General features: G+C 38.4%; 1 protein-coding gene across 5 annotated transcripts in view; it reads left to right on the top strand.

The window, feature by feature from the left end:
• Nucleotides 1-20,228, top strand: part of LOC149227860 (histone acetyltransferase subunit NuA4-domain protein) — a 325,335-nt gene that overhangs the window by 181,972 nt on the left and 123,135 nt on the right. For all 5 annotated transcript variants that reach the window (XM_089377943.1, XM_089377944.1, XM_089377945.1 and 2 more), the window contains exon 5: nucleotides 4,063-4,090. In XM_089377943.1, the coding sequence (XP_089234069.1) occupies nucleotides 4,063-4,090 (28 nt within the window). The remainder of the gene's footprint in view (nucleotides 1-4,062; nucleotides 4,091-20,228) is intronic.

Genomic DNA, 20,228 nt, shown 5'->3' on the forward strand with positions numbered 1-20,228 from the left:
CTCATCGAAGGGTTCACCGATCTAGAGAGGAAGCAAGTGTTTCATCAGGAACTCCAACTTGTGGAATTCATGGGATGATGGTATGATGACATAAGAGATGTAGCAGATAAAGGGGTTGAAGATCTTTTCAATCAAGGAAGCTGTTGAGAGAAGCCTAGATGACCTAAAGGTAAATGAGGTATGTATGCTTGTATTCAATACTATAATTTCATGTCGTATGGTTGTAGGTAACATGGATCACTACTTCTATCTTGAGAAGCATGATCAAAGGAAAAAGATCTCCTCCTTTGAAAAGATGTAGGAAGGCATAGGTCACACTAGATAAAATCAACATAATATGTCCTCATATGAAAATGAGGTGATTGACAGTAATTTAGAGGAACTCTGGTTGGAATTTCCTGGGAATGAAATGTGTGAAGAAAGGAAGAAAGAGATCGTGGACTACGCAACCATGGAAAAGGCAATCAACATCCGAGGACTAGAAGATTTGACTAGGAAATCTCCCGGAAAGATATGAAGACTTTGATGAAAGTCTGAAAAAGATGGAGACCCTTGACAATGGATATCTTTGGGAGATATGTCAACATGCATGTAGGATGCTGATGCAAACTGGAAAATGTCATGATGAAAGACCATCACAAAGGTAATTTTGATTTAAGTGTTCATTTCTTATTTTTGAGCAAATACCTGGATGGGCTTATGCAACACTGCCAAAGGGAAGAACTATGGATGAATTCTAAGAGGACCATATAGAAGGATGTAAGATCCTTCCGGAAAATATGGCATGAAGAAGGTAGCATGACATAAAGCAAGGCCAGATGAAGACTAATGGATCACTTTTTGATGAAAGGAATAATGACATGATTGACCCATGGATGAAAGTGATGGATGGTCTGTGCCCTATGAAGAAGCCACAAAAGATGAAGACTCCTTGACAAAGAAATTCATGACATCGAAGGAAGGAGCTCTTCAAGCAGTTGGCTGAAGAATTGCTGTCAGTCCCTAATTAAGAGGGAGCCTGAAAACAAGTTTCTTACTTGGAAGAAACTTAGAAATTCTTAAGCCAAGAGGGAGCTTAGGTACATTCCTTCCGTAGGAATGAGTACATTCCGTTATTGGAATTGATATGTCCTCCCTAATTGAGAGGGAGAGATAGACACATCATTCTAGTCTTCACCTGGGAAGACAGAATGGAGGATTGGGTAATCATTTGGCATTTGATACTCTTTGAGGATGAGATAAGGCATCCAAGATAAGAGTAGTCATTGACCGATATTCTTTGAGGATTGACTATCCAAGATAAGAATAGTCCAAAGTAGGTCATACTCTGTGAACAACCGAGGGGAGTATGTACCTTGAGAGAGAATGTTTATGGTGTCTATGAATCATTGATCTCGCCAACATTATGCTCTGATCATGTGGATAGAGCTGTTAGTCAAGGCCTTGCTATGTGACAATGCTGGTTGATATGATGCTATACAAATCGGTTAGCAATCCGATTCTTCTTATTCTTTTTATGAGAAATTCTTCAAATTGAGAATGACCAAGTACCATTATGAATACCTCCCTAGTTAAGAGGGAGTGTTGAAAAGTGTAACTAGGTTCGGTCTTCATAATGACATGTAATTATGATCTTTGTAAATGATGAAAATAAGTAAATAAAATTATTATTGTAATGCCTTGCTTCATGGGTTTCATGAGCAAGAGGTTTATTTTAGATGGCTCCCATTGAGAGCCTTAGGATTTGTCAAAGAGTCAATGTCATATGTCAAATGTATTCTAGTCTATAAACTGTAAAATATCCCTCCAAAGACAAGCACGATTCTCCTCTTCATGTCGGCTTCAAGAAATAATAAGAAATTCATGTCGGCTCACATTATAAGGAGACACATCTATTCGAAATGACAGGTCGACTTATATTGATGGGCAAACGACTATATATAGGCGTGTAGGCAATCCGCATTTCCATAGTTCAGATTTCAGATCTCTCTGAGTTTTTCAGATGGGTATTACAGAAGACAAGTTCGATGGAAGGGACAACGAAGAGATGAAGGGACAATAAGGGCTGATCTCAGTCTATAAGAATTTGGATCTCACTCTGAATTCAGATGGAAGTTACAGTGCACAGTTCGGATCTCCACAAAGAAGACAGTTCGGATGTCTCTTTGTATTTCGGATGGGCAGTAACATATAAGAAGGCAGTTTGGGATGGAAAAGTATTGAAGGGAAATCAGATCCCTCTAAAGCTCGGATCATAGTGGCAGCAAGACAAATCACAGTTAAGAAATTCAGATGAATGAAGGGACATCAGATACTACATTACAGTGAAGAGTCTCTCTGTCTCGGTGTCACATCAAGTGCAGAAAGGCAACCACAGTTTGTTGGCGATACTATTATGATGAAGTATCATATCAGTGATAAGGGCTTGGTGAAGGAAACAATGTTGTCAAGGCAGTGATGTAGATCTTGGTATCAAGGCAATGATGGAGATCTCAGTGGAAGAGGAGTCAAGAAGAGGATTGACTAGAGAATGTGTGTCTTGGTCTTTGAGTGGCTAATAGGTCAAGGGTCTTAGTCTTGGTATTTGTCAATTGGAATCTCTATAAGAAGAATTTGTGCGGGTTTTTCTCTCAAAGAGTGAGAGGTTTTGGCCTTGGCTCATAGCGTACATTTGGTGTCTCTTATCTATTTTATGTTCATGCATTGGTTACTGTCTGATGAAGAAGAACACTAATAATCTAAGAAGAAAAAGATTCTAATCTTAATAAACAAAAAGAATTCACAAGCAATTATTAATAGAAGAGAAGTTACCTAATGCTAATGCCCTAGATTTCTCAACACCTAAGAAAGGGTTTATCAGTCAAATTGTCTGCAATATGGCAAATGTGATTGGCCTGGTTGGTGGTTTGTGAGCATAGTGGCTTTTGGAGCAAGGTTTGCTGTGAAGGGTTTCAAGTAGCTTATTTCGGAAGTGATGGTCTCCTCTACATCCCTCTTGGTGAAAGAATTCAACCAATTGTCATAACATGGTGAAGCCTTCCAAGCCCCTTTCAAACATCTCTGAGTTGATTGTTCCTTCTAGTATTGCCAAGTCCCCCATTGCTCTATAATGCCCTTAGGGAGGATCCCGGCATGCTCCCTCCAAGGACAGGGGCACTATCTTCCCCAACATCCCACTGATTCAATTGTAGTGGTGACAGTATCCTAATTTGGAAAACAAGGCATGACTTTATCTTTTTTGATCAAGATGATGTCTTGAACTTCAACTCCTGATGAAGATTGTTAGCAACTCAAGGTCATTGATGTCCTTAATGCCCGCACCAAGGCTGGAGATTGGCTGTCTGTCAAGAAGTTCAAAGGAAAGAAAGGCAGTTAGGATGGAACTTGAGCTCCATTGCATGTCATAGCTTTGTTTCATGTGAATAACAAGTAGGATTGATGGGCTGTTCATATTAGTCCCAATGATGGTGGGCATTTTGGCTTAAACCGACCCATGTCTTTTGAGTTTTGGCTACGTTTGTGGAGGCTGTGATTGTGGCCCATATTTTTGTATTAAAGCCTTGTACATATTTCTTATTGATTGAATTTAAAGGAGGTTTTAATTAAAAAAAATGTTTTATGAGCTTCCATTTATTGTTGTCAATGTAAGGTGGAGGTGCTTTAGGCACTATTAACTGATGAATTACTGTTGGTATATAGCTTGTGTTATTCATTACTTGCCATGTTTGAATGCTAATCATATCCCTTTGGCTACCTTTGTTATGGGTTAGCAAGTGTTTTAGCTTGAAGTCTGAACATATTGATGGTAGTTTAGATCAGTCCTGTTATTGACTCCCAGGTGGTGGGTTTAAGTCATAACCTGATGGTTGCTTGGAGGACAAGTAAATAAACTAGTTGGTGGTGTCACTGTTATCCTTGTCATAATCATATCAATTGACTATTTGGTTATTGAGGTTATTTTTTCTTAAAGGAATGTATATAGGCATATAGTATTTTTCTTTTATTCAATGTAGAACTTGTATATGAAATAACTGATTCTCTTTTATGAAATGTTTAATGCAGGCTGAAGAACATGTGGTTGGGCGTGATGGTAAGTCAAGCAACTTAATTCAGTAGTGTAAGGGAATGAAACTACATCTTTATTGCTGTTATAATTATTGTAAGAAGACATTATATTGATGTGCACAGATGAGTAAAAGTGCTCAACGAGAAATCAACATACATTAATACATCAAGTTGGGGGTACCTAATCTGTATAAAACTTTATATACAATAAATATTTTCAAATCAATAGAAAACTGGATAGACGTCAAAATGATTATCCAAATGGCAAACATATAACAAACAAAAGGATTTTTCCTACAATCTGCATTATATACAATAAAGATTTATAGATAAATAGAAAACCGTAGAGAAGTCAAAATGATTATGGAAACATAACAAGCAAAATGATTTTTCCTACAATGTGCATTATATACAATAAAGATTTTCAAATAAATAGAAAAGTGCATAGAAGTCAAAATGTTTATGGAAACTTAACAAGCAAAAGGATTTTTCCTCCAATGTGCATTAACTCCTGTTAATTTCTAAATTCTAGATCTGATTTATAACCTAGAAAAATTATTTCTGCAATCACTGAATAAAACACATAAGAATTTTTAGCTCAGAAAATTAAATAATGGAAGCAAACACTGGAAATCATTCACATAGAAAATTCCCTCCAACTGATCTTCATTTTTTTTTTAAATAATTCTTAAAAGTGTGAAGACACCTTTACTGGGATATTGACCCAGATAAACTATAGAAAAATTACAGCAAAATAAAACCTGGCAAATCTGCCCATGAAAAATCCCAATCTGCACCTCTGCTGGCTGTACAACCCACACATGGGCTCTTCTCAACACTTGCAGCCCTTGTGCTGCAAAACCTGCGTGACACGTGTGACTTGTAGCTCTCATTGTGTGGCACCTGCACGCTGCCCCCACCCTTGCGTCACATGTGCGGTCTTGCGAACTGGTGCTAAGAAATTGGTATGACCTCGGCCTCCACTCAATCTCCATTATAATCTTTCTTTCACAGCTGCAACACTTTTTTTTCTTTACCATTATCACACTCACTAAGAAAATCATTTTTTCAAATCTCAGTTAATTGTCTTTCTTCTCTACTTAGGCTTTCTTTTATAACTTCTCATTGAATTAAATCCCTAACCCTAATCTTGGAAGTGATAAATGGCTTGGATTAAATCTTAACCCACTTGAGATCAATGGTTAAGATTAAAACAAACTCACTAATGCATTTATAATTACATTTTCTTAGTTTTCCTAGCTCAATAGCCAACATTAATTAATTAACTTAATTAATGTGCTTTTCCTAAGACTTAGGTTAAATCATAAAGACAACTTAATAAATTGAACAAGTTTCCTAAGGAGGCTTTGGATGATTCCTGCATGCTTCACACTTAGCCAATGCATAAATACCTGTCTGCTGCTACAAACATCAACACTCCGTTTCAGCAAGGAAGGTATTCCGCACCACTCCTAGCTTATCTTTATAGAAGACAAACTTCCCCTTCACCAAGGGCTTGGTTAGCGTATCTGCATCTTGCTCATCTGTGGAGAAATATTGAAGTTTCACTTCTCCTCTTTGGACCCTGTCTTTGTTGAAGTGATATTTGATCTCGATATGCTTGGACCTGCCATGGAACACTAAATTCTTTGAGAGCTTTTATGGAACTCTAATTATCACATTGTATCATCCTAGGTTCCTGTCACCCCTCTTTTGGCAAGGATACATATATATTCATTGCAACATTCTTAAACACCTTTGTAAGCCCAAGGTCACAAGGCAAAGCCATGTAAAAAGCATGTGAGGCTTTGTAGGCGTCTTAGACATAGTGTCATTTTGAGATAGTCTTGTTAGAGTCGGACCATGGTCAGTCCCTTTGGGTTAACTCTTGGTCCCTTTCGTCTTGGATAGGGTTGGAGGTCCTTAGGTGATGTAATGTCCCTTCCTAAATTATTTTGGAACATAATTAATTTCTACATTTTGGGGCCGATTTTGGAGGTGATGGGGCCCATTCGATTTTATTAGGAGGCTAGACTTTGTAAAGTTATTTCAATGTGGTTAATTTGTATGTGGGGGCCACCCACACTAGGAGAATGCACATTCCCTAGTTCGATTTGCATGGAGGGGAAATCGATGGTTAATTGAGGGACCCACGATGGAGGGAAAATGGAGGGAAAAGTGCTCCACGAATCTATATAAGGAAGGAAACTCTCCTCATTTCGACATCTTTTGAAATATTGAATTCAATCTTAGTTTCTCGCGCTGCTTAGCCGAGTTACTGTGTTGTTTATCACATGAGTTTCTTCGAGTGGAGATCTCAACCAATGTTGCACGAAGCGGGGACGAAACGGGGACGTTTTTTGGAAGTGGGGACGGGGAAGCGTCATTTTCCAAAAATCTAGGAAGTGAAGCGTCTCGAAAGCGTCTACTATCTATCTATCTATATATATATATATGTTTTATATTTTTTTGCATTTATATTAAAAAAAACATCCAAAATACCAAATTAGTTGTAGAAGACATGAAAACATGCATATTTTTACATAAATCAAGATAGATATGGCATCCATTGTACATCAATGATTAATTATTCCAGCATCAACCATCTACAATCTAGATTCCTCTTCTCTTGTATAGCCTTTGCCTCTAGTTCAATTCTATAGGGATTTTAGTCAACATTGCCTAATTTTGATCAAACAGCGTAATCCAAGCCTTATAATATGGTAGAGAAAGCTTAACATGCCTGATCAATGATTTTGACTTGAGTGAAGGGTACATAATTGCTAAGGCCATGACAAAGGAGTTCAACAATCAATAACACCAACATTGGGGTACATATAGGGCTTGTTGCTCTTGATTAAATGCCAATCACATGCCCTCATACATGATATAATCCATTGAAACGCCACAATCCCATTGATCTTGAAAATTGATAAGTCTGCTGAATTTTGAATGGGATATGAAATTCTATTTTCTCCATATGAAGTCTGATGAGGTTGGAACCACTCTCAAACAACCTGAGTCATTTCATGGTAATGTTAAAAATTTAAGTATAAGGATGGAAATGAAAGATAAAGGAGAATGTCACTTTTACTTTAAGAATTTAACATTACCATTAGGGAGCATCTCGGAAGCATCTAGGGAGCATCAAGGGGCACATTGGGAGTATTCAGAAAGTGTAGTTCCTCACAAAAAAAGCCTCGCGGAACCATACACCTTCTCTCGGATCCGCTCACGATCCGCGGTGGATACATGCCCAAACCTCCATAGATCCGCACCGCATCCTTTCTGGATCTGCGGATTGGGAAATAGGAACCGCGGATTGGGCAGTAGGAGCTGCAGATCGGGCCCCCACGAATCCAATTTTGTAGGAATCGCCAAAAAAAGAGGAACGACGGATCTGATTTTTCGATCCATGGTTCCGCTGAAGGATCGGTGGTGGATCTGTATGGGACGCGGATCTGCCTTTGGATCCTGGGGGGGGGACGGTTCCTGCAACACTGATCTCAACCCTTGCTTCGGTGGACTTCGAGTGCCAACCCTAGGAGGGAGTTCTTCTTCATTTTAGTTCGTAGCAGCAGTAGGAAGACGAGTTACAGTAGCTGTAAGTCGAGTACCAATAGCAGGGGGAGTTACAGCAGCCTGGGGATTGTGCAGTCACAGTGTGAGGCACTCCAGGAAGTTGGGGAGACAGGAGCATCCTTTCATCATTTTCAGGAGTATAGAGGGCAGCTACAGACAAGAGGTCCATCCTACACGCAGCTCTCATTTCATCACATGCAGGACTGTGTCATCTCCTCCATGACTGCGCAGTCATTGGAGTGAGACTCTTTGGGGCAGCACCATCCGAGGGAGTTTGGAGCTGGGGTGCTGGGAGATCATTTGGAGGGCCATTTGAGGAGGATTGCTTGGAGTTGGGAGAGCAGAGATTGATAGGATCAGTCATAGCAACAAAATTCGAAATTGGAGGAGGGCCAAGCTGTGAAGGGTCAATTTTTAAAGGTTGGAACCAAGGGAAACTCTTTCTGGGTTTTGGGCAAGAATCACACTCCTAATTTTATAGAAATGTTTGGGCAGATATGAGGGGTCAAACAGGGGTCTCAACTCAACAAGCAACTAGAGGAGCTAAGGGGAATTTGGGCCAAAATTCTGAGGTCAAAGTTTGGCCAATTCCTTCGTGGGTTATTCTGGGTTTCTTGCGTAGAGGTTGGGATTAATTTCCCAATTTTTTTTGAGCAACAAGGAAGGCTCTAAGAGCAGATCATTTCAGGAAGCAACACCTTTCTATGTAGTCACAGCGTAGCTCTTGGGCCACATTACCAACAGATTTGAGGAGGGTGTTTCATTGTTCATTTTGGGCTTTTGCTAGCTTGCCTAGAGCAAGCCCAGGTGCACACATTCCAACACCTTGTTGTACACCTCTTCCCATTTAAAAAAATGAGTAGACAACACAGTTGGTTGCCAATTTTGTGGTGTTATTTTTATTGTCCGCTTTGCATAGCACTATCTTCCCTAGTTTGGAACATTACAGGTGAGCTTATATGTCTACTCATGGTTCTTGGGGAGCGTTCCTTTTGTAGGGGTGATCATCGGTGTAGGGGCTAGTCCAGCCTAGGTCTGGTGCACCTATGTCTTTTCACATGGTTATGAGTCGATTGAGTTTGTAGGTGGCCTTGGCTTTGGTGTCATATCTCTTAGATGTGTTTCAGATATAATAGTCTCACAGTCAATAACATTTTCCACTTCCCAAGGAAGTTCATGCTTCCCAAGGCAAAGTTGTCTCAAAAATCCAAAAGTGAACAGGGTCCTAAATTGTAGAGCTCAGTGAGAGGATGACATGCCATGTGGAATTTTTCCATTTGGATGAGGCATTTTCAAGTTATGGCCGGTCAAAGGCAGTCAACAGGGGTGCTCAACTTTCCAGGGGTAGAATAGTTAGAGAATTGCATTAATTTGGACATACATTACATTTAATGTTATCTATTCACTAAGAGGAACAAAACTCATGTCTAAGGAATTTTTTATCCACAAAGGTGTTGGATATTCAAGGTTTGACCAAGCTTACATGGCAAGGCCTTACACCTTTTTGGGTGATTCGACATATGATGTAGCAACAGGTGGCAAGAGAGACAAAATAGCATGGAACACCTGGCCAAGTAGGCTAGGGCATTGGAGATTTTGAGGAGGTGGAAAAATTGGGTCATTAATGCATCAAAAGTCAAGTCAAATAAGAAAATAGTTGTTAAAATGGTCAACTAGCTATTTAAGGTTACTATTGTTGAAGTTGTAACTAGAGTCGGTCTTCATAAGATAAATTTATCATTGATGTATTTATTATATTTTTGTCAAAGCATGTTCTTCATGCTTAGAGAGTCAAAAAGAGTTAAAAAGAATTTATTATGAGTCAAAAGAACATGTACATGATTCATGTTCCATTTGGACATTTGTACAAAAAAGGAATTTGAATTTTATGTTAAGTCAAAAGTCCACAAGATGACCAAGTTGGCCCTTCTTGGGACAAGTCAACCTAGACCTCGAATAGGTAGCTATTCGACCCTCCTGGACAGCTATAATAAAGGACAAGTTCAACTCATTTGGAAGCTAATTCATATACACACAAGAAGCATATCTGAACCTAGCGAAGGAGAAGAGAAAGCCAAGTCAAAGGAGAGAGAAATACAAGATAAAGACAATAAAAATATCCCTTTGTTGACCGGATCTTTGATTTTGACAGTTTGCACGTGTGGAAGGACAAAATTTCTATGGTAGACGCTGAAAATTCTGAGGTAGTTGCAGGCTGAATTTCGGGTCCTTGTTGTAGGTCCAAATTTTAGAACATTGACAAGATTTGGAGCAGTTTGACCAACGTTGACTTTGACTTTCGAGGTGACTTGAAGGAGGGTTATACTTGGTATCTTGGTGGCAATTTGGTCTTGGTCTTGGATATCTCTCATTTTTATATGATTGTATAAGAGAAGGATTGTTGGGTTTGCCCCTTGTGGGTTTTGCCTTGGATACCAGCCTAATTTTGGTGTTCCTTGTCTCTTCGTGATCTCTATATTTTCTTGGAAGATTGGACATTTATATAATATTTCTTGATGAAGAAGACATAAGAAGTAATAAGAAGACATCTAACATTCACAAGTAATTATCAAGAAGAGAAATTAGGTGTTAGACTACTCTACACTTGGTTTTTGAACATGGTATCAGAGCTAAGGTAAAGGAAGGAAGATCACTATATGTTGGCATATTTGAAGACACCCTTGTAACAACTCTCTTTCACTTTCAAAGCTAAGGAAGCTTGAAGTTCACTCTCTTGAAGACATCATTATAGCAACTCTCACTCACTTGAAGATCCCTTGAAGACATCATTATAGCAGCTCTCCCTCACGTGAAGATGTCCTTGAAGATATTCTTGTATTAGCTTTATCTCTCATTTTCAAGTCAGTACTCTTCTATTCTCTATGTCTAATACTCCCAATCAAATGGCATCTATCTGCAAGGAAGGCAACAAGCTTGATGGAGCATCCAACTTCAAAGCTTGGAAGAAGAGGATTGATTTAGTTCTTAAAGAAAATGAAGTCATGCAATTTGTTGAAGGCACCACTAGATAAAAAAAATGCTTATGAAGTGGCCAAATACAATAAGGGAGAAATTAGAGCTCAAAGGATTCTCTTTGAGTCCATCAAAGACCATCTCATTTCTTTTGTTTTAGATTTGTCTACATCCAAGGAAGTCTATGATACATTGGTGAAATTATATTCCTTCAACACAACCGGTCAAAAGATATCTCTTAGGAATCAACTCTATGGAACAAGGATGTCAAAAGAAGAGAATGTGGCTTCATACTTTATGAGGATATCAAAAATCAAAGATCAACTTCAAGGGCTTGGAGAAACCATATCTGACTCTAAATTGATCACTTTTGTAATCAATGCTCTACCTCCAACTTGGGATGGTTTTGCAGGAGGTATCTATGCTAGAAAGGAAACTCTGATATTTGAAGACCTATGGGATTTATGTGGTTTAGAGGAATCAAGATTGAAGGCTAAAAATGATACTCAACCTAATAATGAAAACTCTCAAGCTTTTGTAGCTAGATCGAGAAAGAAGTTTGGAAAGTTTGGATCTCAACACAAAAACAATGGCAACAAGTCTCATAGAAACAAGGATATGTCCAAAGTTCAATGCTATGGTTGTCATGAATATGGACATATCAAGAGAGATTGTCCCAAGAACCCTAAGAACAATAAGAGGAAGGAGAGACATGAAGCACTAATAATTAAAGATGAAGAAGCTTCGAAGAAACCAAAGGTTGAAGACAAGGATCTCTACTATCAACATCAATGAGGAATATGGCAGGTGTACATAGCTCTACAATCCATTTTTGTACCAAGTTTGCAGTCAAGTTTAATTTCTATTTCTTGTCTAGAATATGACAGATAGAGTAGTATCTATTGATGGGAAGACAATTATATGATTTATGGCAGATAACATAGAAGATTATTGGGATCATAAATTAAGTCTTTCTATGGAGATCAAAATTAAGAGGGAGCTCACAGTCGTCTGCAATAAAGTAGTTAGAATCGACTCACTAAAGTAAGAAGAGGAGCCTCCTTGACCGTTGTCTACATAGGATCCATCACAAAACTCTAGAAGAAGCTTTCAGTTACGTTTGAAGATAATGTAGAAAGATTCATGTCATCATCATGAAGATCCAGAGGAAGCTAACATTTCTCTCTAAGAAGTAAGGAAGCTAACAGGATGAGAGTCAGGAAAAGGGCATAATAATATATCAGTGGTAGTCAATATCTAGCTAGCAGCATGTTAGAGACTCTTCCAGCCAAAAATAGTTAACATTCACCACAAATCCTAGTGAAGTAAATTCAAACTTGTGCATCAAGGAATGAACCAATGATACTACGATGACTAGAGCAAAGTATTTCAGGAAGCAAGATTTTCTTATATATATAGCAGGACATAGTAGAGCGTATTCTACAGGAGAAGCCTGCAGTTTTGAAGTATATATCAAGAATGTGAGCACTTGGCATTAGATGACAACTTGGAAGCAAGTTTTAAAAAAGATCTCCTAGTAAAAGGAAGAAGTTCACAATCCTTAGTCGGAAAGGTTACTCCTAATTCTTGAAAGACTAGAGAGATCTCATACTTTGGAATCAAATTGAATGATTCAAAAAAGAACTTGAGAATTGGAGATATTGTCTTCAAAGGGAGTTGAAAGCAAAATCTGATATATCTTGGGTAGATACACTATTACTCGAGAAGCTTGTGACAAAGATCCTCTAGAAGGTTGGATGACAAATTATAAGACCTATGACAATACCATCTAGCAGAAGTTGAAGAGTTTTGATATTATTGTTACATCATTATACTGACAACTGATTTATTTCTTGATTTATTCGATTTGAAGACACATCGATTGGGTTGGAAGTGCTGATGACGAATACAAAGGCTACTAATGGTTGGTTTTACTTAGGATTTGGTGTGGTTTCTTGGTAAAACATGAAGCAAGACTCTATTGCACTACAAAGGAAGAATATATGGAAGTCTATACAATTAGCTGTGAAGCAATTTGGCTCCATAAAAGGTTTGATGAACTATTTTTTGACATGTTGGATTCGATTGATTAAAGCTATATGAAGATTGAGGAAAGTCGAAGTACATTATGGTTCGTGACATGATGCAGGATGGAGTCGTGAAGCTATAGTATATCTCCACTGACAAACAAGTAGCCACTACATTGATGAAGTCCCTTCTTGAGGGAAAGGATGAGTACTTTTGAGACAAGCTTGGGCTTGTGGATAACTCATACCTATTTATGAGGGGGAGTGAGGATGGACCGTTGAAAATGTAACTAGTGTCGGTCTTCATAGTGTAATGTAAAACAATCATTGATGTATTTGTTATATTTATTTTTGGTCAAAGAATGTTCTTCATGCTTATAGAGTCAAAAAGAGTAAAAAAGAATTTATTGAGTCAAAGAAAATGTACTAGAGTCATGTTCCATTTGGACATTTGTAAGAAAAATAATTTTGAATTTTATTGAGTCAAAGTTCACCAAAAATTGTCAAGTCGACCCTCCTTGGGAACAAGTCAGCCTGGGCCTCCAAGAGCCACCTATTCAACCTCCTAGACAGATATATATAGAAGACAGTTTGATCTCTTTGAGGAACATATACTCAATCATCATCATATACATATTCTGCACCCAACAAAGGAATAATGGAGCAAGAAGAGGGAGGGAAAGAGCTCGCACATGTGGAGGAATTTCAATTAAAGAAGGATGAATTTCAGAGTTAGTTGCAGGGCCGAATTTCAAGAATTCAGGAGCAAAATTTCTGGAAAGTGACTAGTTTGACCTATGTTGACTTTAACTTTGGATGTGACTTGGAGGAGGGCTGGACTTGGAATTTTGGTGGCAATTTTGGTTTGGGTCTTGGTCTTGGATATCTCATTTTGATTTGATTCTATAAGAGAACAATTTTTGTTGGGTTTTTCGCCTTGTGGGGTTTTTCCCTGGCTTGGAGCCTAATTTTTGGTCTCTTGTCTCTTTGTTTTTCTTGAAATACTGAACATTTTGTATAATTGCTTGATGAAGAACAATTAAAGAAGTAGTAAGAACACTTAACATTCACAAGTCATTATCAAGACAGAGAAATCAAACCTAAACTTGCTACACTTGATTTCTCAACATGGACACCTTTGTTCTCCATGTGTCATGTAATATGGCTAGGACTAACAAGTGTAAGTCTAGGACATGAACACATATAGGGAGAATTGTGGATTGGATAAGCATCATAGATCGACATTCTTCAGACATGTACTGTGACCAGGACTAATAGCCGTAAGTCAAGTACATTGATCTGGTATAAGAATAGTCTGAGGGACCAATATTTCCTTGTGTCAAGTATTATGACAATGGATTAGGAAATGGTCCTGTGAGGGCATACATTGGTGAACCTAGGTGTAGTATGTGTGTTGAGAGGCAGTGGTGTCCTATTAAATGCCTCCCAGCGTTGTGCCCTAATCTAGTGGAGAGATAGAGCTTACTTTTCAAGGCCTTGGTATTTTAAAAATGCTGGTTATGATGATGTTATCATCATTGATGCTTATCATTTTAGATCTTTTCTTGTATAGATATTTCAACTTGAGATTCTCCTATTGAGTCATTATGAATACCTCCCTAGTTAAGAGCGGGTGTTGAAGTTGTAACTAGAGTCGGTCTTTGTAAGATAAATTTATCGTTGATGTATTTATTATATTTTTGTCAAAGCATGTTCTTCATGCTTAGAGAGTTAAAAAGAGTAAAAAAGAATTTATCACGAGTCAAATTAAAATGTACTTGAGTCATGTCCCATTTGGACATTTGTAAGAAAAAGGAATTTGAATTTTATGTTAAGTCAAAAGTCCACAAGATGGCCAAGTCAACCCTCCTTGGACAAGTCAACCTAGACCTCCAATAAAAACCTATTTGACCTTCCTGAACAACTATATATAAAGGGCAAGTTCGACTCATTTGGAAGTTGATTCATATACACACAAGAAGCATATCTGAACCTAGCAAAGGAGAAGCGAGAGCCGAGTCAAAGGAGAGAGAAAGACAAGATAGAGACAATAAGAATATCCCTTTGTTGACAAATCTTTGATTTTGACAGTTTGCATGTGTGGAAGGATGAAATTTCTGTGGTAGAGGCCGAAAATTCTGAGATAGTTGTAGGTTGAATTTTGACCCCTTGTTGCAGGTCCAAATTTCAGAACATTGACCAAGTTAGGAGCAGTTTGACCAACGTTAACTTTGACTTTGGAGGTGACTTGGAAGAGGGTTGGACTTGGTATCTTGGTGGCAATTTGGTCTTGGATATCTCTCATTTTGATCTGATTCTATAAGAGAAGGATTGTTGGGTTTTCCCTTTGCAAGTTTTTCCCTGGCTACCAGCGTAATTTTGGTGTCTCTTGTCATTTTGTGATCTCTATATTTTCTTGGAAGATTGAACATTTGTATAATTGCTTGATGAAGAAGACATAAGAAGTAATAAGAAGACATCTAACATTCACAAGTAATTATCAAGAAGAGAAATTAGGTGTTAGACTTCTCTACACTTGGTTTCGCAACAACTATTTCTTAGAATCTGCTTTTGTGGACAAACAAATTAATTGTTCAAAGTGAAGTTGCTAGTCATATATTGTGGAGCAAATTACCGAGAATGATCACTCTCTTTTCCAAGATAAGTCAAGCTGTGCATGAGGAACGTTGGAGGCCTAGAGGTGGACATTGGAGGAGTGAACACTATTCTGTTAGAAAATCAGAAAGGCAGAAAGATTTTCTCTTGTTGATAATTACTTATGATACCTTTGAGTTCTTATTGTCTTTCTTATGTTCTTCTTTTATCTTAGTTTTATCAAGTAATTACGAAAAGAAAAATAGGAAGATCAAGTACACCAGAGGTAGGCACTCTGCCAGGGCTAAAACCCCTTTACAGGGGAAAATCCAGTCAAAACTCTTCCTTTAGTAGGTTCAAAATGAGATAGACCAAGACCTTAGACCAAAGACCTTCCTCCTCCACCAAGTCAACCTTCCATAAGATACAACAACCTTCAATAGTCTCTTCTTGTCCAACAGCCACAACCCAACATCAACCTAGAAATTTCAGCCCCAAATTTATCAAAATTTTGGCCTAACTTCAGATTTTCTGCCTCCCAGCTTTTGCAGAATTTTCGCCCCTTTGCAACACTCCAGAACCTCGTACATATGGAATAGGAGAGAGAAAATTCGGCTGATATTGCAAGATAATGACCTTCTTCTTCTTCGCTAGACTTTTCTTTCTCGTCCCTTGAATTTCACTCTTTTCTTGCCCAAAAGTTGTAGATCGAACTTGGTGAGTTGATGCTCTAAATGAGGTCGAGTTGCTGCTGTTGAATTGGGGTAGCATCGGATGTGCTCTAGGATTCAAATTTTGCAGGGAGGCTTGGGCATTGGTATTCCAAAGAACCCATAAAACGTTTTTGGAAATTCTACCCAAAAACAGTTTTATTAAAATAATTAATATTTTTTAATGGGCCTGTCAGGCCAGGAGTAACTCCAGACTTGGCAGAAAAACTGATTCGTATATTTCATTAGGTAGCTATTGTTTATATACATGAATGTGACTGATCAGTTCATCTTCTTGATGACTGTTCACATTCCGGGTTCACCCAACCGCTGAGGATTAGGTGTCAACATTCCCCCCCTTAATCTGAAGGGATGTTGGTGAGTCCAAGCATCGTTCTGAATCTTTCAAGCTTTTCTCTTCCAAGCGCTTTGGTGAAGATGTCTGCAATTTGCTCATTTGTGGAACAATGACAGAGATGGATTGTTTTGGCCTCAACATGATGTCGGATCAGATGATATTTAGTATTGATGTGCTTAGTACGATCATGGAACTTTGGGTTCTTGGCCAACTTTATTGCAGAGGTGTTATCAATCATGAGTGGAGTTGATTGTACTTGTTTTACCTGCAAATCTTCAAGAATTTTCCTGAGCCACACAATTTCTTTCGTTGCTTCAGCTGCTGCCACGTATTCTGCTTCTGTTGTGGAATCTGCTGGAACTGATTGTTTGCGTGATCTCCAAGAGACAGCTCCTGATCCAAGACTCATAGCATATCCTGAAGTAGATACTCCAGTTTCTTTGTCTCCATCGAAGTCTGAATCAGAGTATCCAATCAAGCTGAAGTCGTCCACCTGTGTATACTTGATTCCAAGGTCTTGAGTTCCCTTCAAGTACCTTAGAACTCTTTTTGCAGCAGACCAATGTCCCTCACAAGGCTTTTGCATAAACCTGGAGAGGATTCCAACAGCAAATGAAATGTCTGGTCTGGTAGTAGTGAGGTAGATGAGACTTCCTATAAGCTGTCTATACTTTGTTGCATCCTCAAATTCCTTTCCTTCAATAGATGTGAGCTTTAAGTTTTGTTCCATTGGAGTAGAAAGAGGATTGCACTCTGTCATGCCAAATCTGTTTAACAAATCTCCAATGTATTTCTTTTGAGAAAGAAATATGGATTTTGGATGTTGGGTTACTTCAATGCCAAGATAGTAATGAACATAGCCCAAATCAGTCATTTCAAAACTTTTTCCTAATTCTTTCTTTATGGATGCAATATAGCTTTCATTGTTCCCTGTCATTAAAAGATCATCTACATATACCACAAGATATACAACTGTTTTGCCAACTTTCTTGACAAATAAAGTTGCATCATCAAGATCAAAATGATTGAAGTTGAGTTTCAGAAGATGCTCAGTTAGTTTTTCATACCAGGCTCGCGATGCTTGTTTGAGGCCATACAAGGACTTCACAAGTTTGCATACTTTTTGTTCATGTCCTTTCACAGCAAATCCTTCAGGCTGGGACATAAAAACATTCTCTTTTAGATCTCCATTCAAGAATGCATTCTTTACATCCATTTGATGGACTTTCCAACCGTTTTGAGCTGCTAGTGCAAAGAGTGTCCGGATGGTGGCCCATTTTGCTGTGGGAGCAAAAGTTTCCTCATAATCGACCCCTTCCTTCTGTGCAAAACCTTTTGCCACAAGCCTAGCTTTGTGCTTGTCAAGTGAGCCATTAGCTTTGTACTTGTTCTTGTAGACCCACTTGCAGCCAATTGGTTTGGTTCCAAATGGAGGGTCAACCAACTTCCAAGTGCCATTCTTTATGAGGGCATCGTACTCCTTTTTCATCGCTTCTTTCCATTCATCATGAGAAGCAGCTTCTTTGAAGGAAGTTGGTTCAAAATATGTAGACAAGTTCAATTCACAATCATAAGTAACATCCATATCAACAGGTGAATTAGAGTCATCTACATCACCTCCATTTTGTCGGTTTGAATTTCTAGTTCCTGTTTTTCCAATTTCATCAGGATGAACACTTTCAAGTGTCTTTGTCAGCCACTTTGGGCGACCTTTCTGAGATGGTCCAGGTTGCTCTGTTGATTGAGTTGGGACTGAATCAAGATTGAGTCTCCCAATTCTATCAATTACGTCACTTAAAGCATCATCCGTTGTTGGAGTTTCATGCAGGGGAGATTGTGTTTCAGACGAAGATTCCACATGTTGATATAGTATAGGAATCCCCCCTTCAAGATGTGGAATCTGATTATCAAATTCTTGAAATGATTTCGTTTTTGCGAATCTATCCAAGCGATCAAGTTGCCGCTCAACAACATTGTCAGATTTGGATGATTCAAGAAAAATGACATCTCTAGATACAACAAACTTTTTATTTACTTCATCATAGAAGCGGTATGCTTTAGAGGTGTTTGAATACCCCAGGAAGATACATTTACGACTTCTAGCACCAAGTTTGTTTCTATGTACCTTTGGTATCAAAGCATAACAGGTGGAACCAAAAATCCTGAGATGTTTTACCGAAGGAACATGTCCATACCACAATTCATAAGGAGTCTTGTTTCTTATAGCACTAGATGGACATCTATTCTTTATATATGCAGCACATAGAACAACATCAACCCAAAACATTATCTTTACATTTTTGAAGAAAAGCATGGATCGTACCATATTCAAGATTGTTCTATTCATTCTTTCTGCTACACCATTCTGTTGGGGATTATAAGGCACAGTTGTTTGATGTTTGATCCCATGTTGGCGAAGATAGTGTTCAAATTCATTTGATGTATATTCTTTTCCATTATCAGTGCGTATAGACCCAATATGAGATTGTGCATCATTTTCAATCCATTTATGAAAATTCTTGAATGTTTGAAAAGCATCAGATTTGTTCTTCAATAAATAAACCCAACACATTCTGGTGTAATCATCCATAAATGTCATGATATATTTATTTCCATTTGCAGAAGGAACAGGCATTGGACCACATAAATCTGAATGAATGAGTTCAAGCTTCCTATGTGCTCTTGAATGTGAATCATGAAAAGATTGTTTGCTATGCTTTCCTAGAATGCAAGCATCACATTGCTTATGTTTCCTAGGAATTGTAGGCAAACCAACAACACCATTTTTCTTCAATAAGCGGAGACTGTCATAGTTTAAATGTCCAAATCTAGCATGCCATAATAAACTTGATGGAAGTGTACCTTCTTCATGATGAGAAATATATGAGAAATGTTGTGCATGAGCAGAGGTTCCTTGCAGTTTGAGAAGCCTTTCTTCTTCTATTCCCCTCATGACAAGTGAGTGGTCAGAAGCTTTTCTTACCTCAAGCTTGCCATCAAACATATGAATGGAGTGACCTTGCTGGCGGATGTGGACCAAGGACAGCAAGTTTCTCTTGAGCTGTGGGAGATATAGAACATGATCCAGAAGAAAGTCTGGAAGACCAGGCAGTTTAAGCCTGATTGTGCCAAGCCCTGATGGCTTGATTTTTGACTGATCTGCAAAGTATACTGCTCCATGAACATTGTCAGTGAAATCTTCAAAAAAATCTTTCCTATGAGTCATATGACAGGTTGCTCCTGAATCAAGCAACCAATCATTTTTCGAAGAAGCAAGTGAAGCATTAAACAAATCTTCATTTACTCCAATGTTACATTGTGCCTCAATATAGTGAGCAGATTCAGGTGCTTTACCTTTGTCTGTATCATCAGTTTTACCTTTCTGATGGTTTCTTTTCTGCTCAATTTTGTCCCATGGTAGCTTGCATGTAGAAGCATCATGTGATCCATTTCGTTTGCAGCGAATGCAATGCAGATCTGCTTTTTCTCCTTGAGAATGTCTGCCCCCCCTGCCTTTGAAATATCTTCCTCTTCCTCTTCGTCCACCTCTTCCTCTTGTAGAGTCTTGAGCAGGATGCTTTTCTTTATGGGCAAGGCACACAGTCTCTTCAGAAGATTCAGGGACTGTCTTCTTTCCAAAGGCTTTCTCTCTTTCAGCAAACTTTTTCACAAGAGAGTCAAAGGTTATATCTTTAAGATTTCCATTTGCTTGTAAAGACTCAAGATAATTGGAGTAAGTAGGATAGAGTGCCTTGAGAAAAGCAATAAGAGGGATATCCAGCTCAACCTTAGTGGATTTGATATCATGCATTATGGATTTTACTTCAGATGCAAGAGCAAGAGGATCATTATTTTTCAGTTCAAGAGTGAAGAGTTTAATCATGAGCTGAACAACTTCAAGTGCAGAATGTGAGTCAT

Source organism: Pinus tabuliformis, chromosome J (genome assembly GCF_031772625.1).
Source record: "Pinus tabuliformis cultivar Carrire ecotype Pingquan chromosome J, CPIR1, whole genome shotgun sequence".
Taxonomy (NCBI): Eukaryota; Viridiplantae; Streptophyta; class Pinopsida; order Pinales; family Pinaceae; genus Pinus; species Pinus tabuliformis.